General features: G+C 39.8%; 1 protein-coding gene across 1 annotated transcript in view; it reads right to left on the bottom strand.

Annotated features, from left to right (window-relative positions):
* The window catches only part of LOC101863405 (NK-tumor recognition protein), a 157,673-nt gene that overhangs the window by 8,532 nt on the left and 142,850 nt on the right, over window positions 1–6,291 (bottom strand). The window contains exon 10 of the mRNA XM_035973031.1: window positions 683–791. Within this exon, the coding sequence (XP_035828924.1) occupies window positions 683–791 (109 nt within the window). The remainder of the gene's footprint in view (window positions 1–682; window positions 792–6,291) is intronic.

The raw sequence follows: 6,291 nt of genomic DNA, 5'->3' as shown, positions 1-6,291 counted from the left end.
GTCTGTCTGTCTGTCTGTCTGTCTGTCTGTCTGTCTGTCTGTCGGTCTGTCGGTCTGTCTGTCAGTGTCCTTCGAACCCTCCCTCAACCCCCCACCCCCCACACACACACATACACACGGAGATGTAGGCACATATATACGTGCACAGACAGACAGACAGACAGACACACACACACACACACACACACGCGCGCGCGCGCGCAAACTATGAAATAGGCAAAAATTCAGGAGAGATTCAACCAAGCTTTTAAATTTTAAAATGCTTCAACAATACAGGCAGTGAAAACCACTGGCTGAACACCCCCCCCCAAAAAAAAAACTAACAGTTTCTCGTTTTTTTGATGATTCTAGCTTTCTCTATCGTGATTTTCAAGGTACAATCATAAATTTTACAGTTAGGCGTCAACGTGCAAACTTAGTTGAAACTAACACAAAAAGACGAAATAAAATACATGTAATATACAACGCCATAAATAAATAAAGGGCAAAGAAAAAAAGTAACCACCCAGTATCATGATGTATGAGACCTACACGCATCAGCAGGCAGGGGCTATTGAAAGATTAAGAGTTAAGTGAGACAAACAACTTTAGACATACAACATGTAGGGACAGGGGGGGGGGGCATGAAACATACAGAATCGTTTACGTTTAGTATCAGTCATACAACTAGATGTTTAAGAGCGAGAACTTACCACATCTCTGTCATCCACCTCGACTCCTTGTAAAAGCAATGCTTTGAGAGCGTCGATGTGACCCTGCTTAGAGGCCAGATGAACTGCTGTCATGCCGCCCTGAAGGAAAAAATAAGCAAATAGAGTGTTTAGCTCCACTTGATGCGGTACAGGTTTGACGCCTCTTTCATTACTTTCAACATAGAACGACTGTTAAAAAGGCTGGGGGGGGGGGGCGCTCTGATATAGGGCCTAACACCAATCTCCGATAAGACAAAGCCAAATGGGTTGAGCTAGGCTACTCTTTAAGAATGGCCCCACAAGGATTTGTAACAGGCTTGTCTGCTCTGTAGTCCAAAATGATATCTGCTGATCTAACAACGTTCCCTTGTCTCAATCACAGAAATGGAAAAAAAAAATCATAATACATATTATTATGTCGCCAGAGCAACACGAGCAAGGAAGAAATCAGCTAGTCGTATAATTTTATTAAGAGCGACCTGAGATAGAACTTACAACACTCCAGTCGCTTTCTTCACATTCTCATTACTGAATATAGAGAAGTCACAATACTTAATTAATGAAAGCTTTTCAGCCGACAGACACACAGACACACGTATGAATGTAAAAAACATTCCGTGAACACTTTCTATCTAAAATGTAATACCGTATCCGGGGGCCATGGCTGTTTTTCAGTTCGTAGTCTACATATGAAGCGATATCTATCCATGTATTTTCGAAATTCAAATATAATTTTGCTTTCTAGTCAATATTGTCACTGTGCTGACAGATGCACGGACACGACTTGACGTGGTTGGTATATATCCGAACTATTGCGTTCAGTGTTTTCACTAAAATCGATATGCATGTAATGTATGAGTTTAAGTAAGGCAAGTGAAATGATAATATGCTCATTGCCAGTGACCAAGCGGAACTGCTGTTTACATAGATCTAGCCTAGAGGAAAAGAATATTGAAAAAAACAACAACTGAACTATGCACTATAATATATTTATGATGGGTCTTTTCATCTGCTCGCGCGTGGGCACACGGGAGGTTGTTTGAGTGTGAGTGTGTGTGTGTGTGTGTGGGGGTGTGTGTGTAAGTGTGTGCGTGTGTGTGTGTGTGTGTGTGTATGTGTGTGTGAGTGTGTTTTAACTCTGACTATCAGGCTCACCACCCGGCCCTCAACCAACCAACTGTCACACTAAAATGCCGCCATAGAGGAAAATCCGTCCTCTAAACCCCAGTAGTCTTTGAATAGAGTCTCATCATCGTATTACATGGTACATAATATTTGTATTAACACCAAGAGTGTCAAACTCAATCGGTCTGGGGGGGGGGGGGGGGGGGGGGGGGGGGGGACTCAAATTACACTTACAGGTCTGTGCCGAACTGCTAAATTCTAATTGAGCAATGGGAAACTAAACTTTTCTTAAAACAGGGATATTAATTTAACCAAATATGAGTTGAATAGTAAACCAAAGCATAACAATTTTCGCTCTTACGCCAGGTGGCAGAGATGGATGTTTGGCATCTTTTCTCAGCAAAAGTTCAGTTATGTTTGGAATAAGGTTCTGTCTAATGAAGATTCTCAAGATGAACTTCCTAAAAGTCTCTCGCTGGCCTGATATAATTGTTCGTGAACCGGATGCAGCCCATGGGACTTAAGTCTGACACAGATGGTTTCCATAACAATAAAACAATTGGGATGATCCAAATATATCTAAAACAAAATTAAAGAGAAGCTTCCATTTTCACCGATACGTTAAAAGTTGAAAAAGAACTCCTGATGTTTTACGAAGGACAACACATAGATCTACCCATGATGACGTGGTCTGAATGTCTCCAACGACAGAGTCGCTAAAGGCGCGACCAAGGTCACCACCTGTTACATTTGGTTCAGTGTGTCACCTTTCGTAGCTTGAGACAGGGAAACGCTATTTGAGACTTTATTTACTCAGTTTATGAAACGATTAGCGTAAAGTTACCTATTTGCCAGTAGTACCTCACAGTGCCAAAATATTAGCTTCACAGACGAGTAGTAAGAATGTCTTATCCCCCCACCAAGGCAGCTCTACTGACTGGAGTTGTGATTAGCCATTCCCAAAAAGGGGGGGGGGGGTATTAAAACGTTCTTATGCACAGTAGAATTGTAAATGGGCTAATTTATCAATGTCATGCTCATACTGTGCCGAAACAACATAGGTCTGCTTTTTCTTTCCTCATCCTTACTGTGGTCATTTTTCCTCTACTTCTTTTGTATGTCTGTCACTCTTTTGTGAACTGATATTTCCGGGGTTCCTTGATAGTCGAAGAAGACTTTGTGCTGTTGAGGCTAGAGAGGTAAGCAGAGTAAGCCTGATTCCCTGTTTGGACTTCTCTGTTGACATTCACCCCTTGGCGCTCATATGACCTTATGCAGTTGCGAGCGACGTAAAAGCTTACTAAAACAAGAATGCCTTAACTATCTTCTCAGACGTGGTCTCGCCTTCTAAATCCAAAGCTAGAACCGCCAGTTTAAGCTCCTTGGTAGGATTTTTGATACAATGCGACTTATTCAAAAACAATTTAAACGGCAAAATTAAAGCAACAAAGTGTCAGAAATAAAAGAAATGCTAGACAAAACAGATACAAATAGCAAGCAAAGGCTGTTGCTAAAAGTAATCTGTTTAAGAACTTGAAAAAACAACAACAACAACCAAACAAACAAACATATACAGTCAATTGCCGGTGCAAAAGTGTAGTAAAGCTCACTGAGAAATTAAAACCAAAGGAGATGTGTTGAGAAATAATTGCCTAGTCACTGAAATTTATTTGGCTTAGTTAAAAAAGAAAACGTATCTAGATCTATGTAATTACAAAACAAAAAAAAAAAAAAGAAAAAAGAAAGAAAAAGGGGGAAAAGAAAGAAAAATGAATAAAATGGTTGTTTGTATTTTTTGTTAAAAAAGAATTTAAAACAATAGAAAATCAATTTTAAAACAGAAGAGAAAAAAAAACAACAAAAAACAAAAACGTAAAAAGGCATCGCGAGCTCTCGCTGGAGACGGACTGAGAAAAGGCACCACCACCGTACACAAATGGATGAGTGAATGAAAGCGAGAGGCAGAAGGTAGCATTTTTAGGTAGGCTAAAAGATAAATAATTTCAAGTATTTAATATTATTATGTGCGACATATTGGCAGTCCGTTTAGATTTTCAACGACAGTGCGTTTTACGAACTTTTGAGCGTCATGAGCAAAGAAACATTGTGTAGTAAAGCAATGCCTTATAAAGGTAACATGACAAAAAGAAGTGGTATTTTGGTGCTTAATTTTGCTCTTGGTGCTACGTTTATTGGTGGTAGGCTACAGGGTTACTGCAAATGATGCATTGATATGGGTCACTGCAAAGGTGAACAGTTACCTTGAGAGAGCCATCTATACCTTTCCACACCTGTATGGGGGAATATTCAGAGTGGAGAACATCTATGTGGAGAGAGGCACTAATTACTTTCAGCCTCGTTAAAATTATAACCCACGAAGAGACAATTATATGAATTCGCATAAAACCACGCTTGAGTACACAGGAGCAAGCTATAGTGTTGCAATTTTTGTTGTAATAAACACATGATATAAAATGGGTGGGCGCGTTTTTGAGTGAATGAGTGAGTGAGTGAGTGTGTGTGTGTGTGTGTGTGTGTGTGTGTGTGTGTGTGTGTGTGTGTGTATGCATATGCGCGCGTGTGTGTGGTAGTGTACGCGAGCTTTTCGTAACAAAAATGAATATGTAATAGACTTTACATTTACCGTGATGAACAGCCAGTACAGAAGAGACCACGGTATTCATCTTATTATTCGTCAGGATCAGTTACAACAGCTACAATGCTCAATTAGTTTCTTGGTAAGTGTATAATCTTATTAAAAACACAAAATGGTGAAAGCAGCTGATCGGAATATTTCTAAAAAGCCAAGTTTTCAGATAAACAATACTTTATTCCACATGTTGTGTGTCAACGAGCTCGTATTTAGAGTAGGCTAAACAAATAAAGATAGACATTCTGAGCTTACAGTTACAGTGCACTTAGTTTACACACTTCTACATACACCCGTACCTGAGGGAAGTGGGAAACAGGCATTAAATTTCAAATTCGAGGAGATTCTTAGGTGACCCATGGAGATATATAGGTATTGTTTTCCCCATTCCTTCCCTCGTTCCGTCCATCTAATTGTTTGCTCGTTTGTACACACGGCATTATTTTTGTGTGTTTATAAGCACCCCCCCCCCTCTCTCTCTCTCTCTCTCTCTCTCTCTCTCTCTCTCTCTCTCTCTCTCTCGTCCCTCGTCTTCATATTATACATTCAACGATGCATACCTTCTACAGACCCTTCAACACGTCCTATTTAAATATGCTGTCCCTTACTACATTAATTAAGGACATATTCACTAAAATATTCAGATGTAAAATAAAACACGAAAGCCAAGCCTCACACCCATTCCAACCAAGTTCACCATTTTCTTACCCCAACAATGGACAAAAAGGACCAACATAATATAATTAAAGCTAATGTACAAGGCGATCTGAGAATTTTTAACGCTTTCCTAGTTTTAGAGTACAGACCCTCTGAGCCTCCCGCCCCGTTCACTTATTTCGAGCTGAAGCCAAAAAAGCGGAAAGATCGGAAAACATAAAACGTCGCGTGAAAAACAGGGCACTGGGTATTTTTGTTTTTGTTTTCCTAAAGTTCATCGAGTGTTTTCCCAAACCCCCTTCAGTTGTTTCATGAGAATGGCAGGAAAGTGAGTTTACGAACTCCGATTTCGCCTCCCAACTGTAGTATCGTATTTGCATCTTACTTATCCGAATATACATTGTACATGTATAAGTGTTTGTCAAACATGGGTGTTTGTTATGATAATAAAAGTGTGCATCGAGTGAAATGAAAGAGTGAGACACTTTCATACAGGCAGAAAGGTAATATAACATAAAAGGCGGGCAGGATAGACAGACAGATACACGGAGAAACAGACAAACAAACAGACAGACAGACAAACAGACAGATAGATAGATAGATAGATAGATATATAGATAGATAGATAGATAGATAGATAGATCGATAGATAGATAGATAGATAGATTTAGTTTTAATAGAGGTTTTACGGCGCTCGCAACTGCATAAGGTCATATGAGCGCCAAGGGGTGGATGTCAACAGAGAAGTCCTTACAGGGAATCAGACTTTCTCTGCTCACCTCTCTAGCTTCAACAGCACAAAGTCTGCTTCGACTATCAAGGCTTTCCAGAAATAGTGGGTCACAGAGAGTGACAAACATACAAAAGAAGTAAAGGAAAATGACAATAGTGAGGATGAGGAAAGAAAAAGCAGCAGTTCCCTGTTGTAAATCAGGCACCGTTATGAGCATGACATTGATGAATCAGCCCATTTACAATTCTACTGTGCATGAACGAGAAATGTCCCCCCTTTGGGAATGGCCTAAAGACACTACAGTCAGTGGCACCACCCCGAGGGTTATGGATAAATAGATAGATAGATATAGATAGATATATAAATAGATCGATAGATTGATAGATCAATGGATGGATAAATAGATAGATAGATAGATAGATAGATAGATAGAT

The sequence above is a fragment of the Aplysia californica genome, unplaced genomic scaffold (genome assembly GCF_000002075.1).
Source record: "Aplysia californica isolate F4 #8 unplaced genomic scaffold, AplCal3.0 scaffold00025, whole genome shotgun sequence".
Classification (NCBI taxonomy): domain Eukaryota; kingdom Metazoa; phylum Mollusca; class Gastropoda; order Aplysiida; family Aplysiidae; genus Aplysia; species Aplysia californica.
Note: the sequence above shows the minus strand (reverse complement) of the source record. Positions and strands in the feature narration are given on the sequence as shown.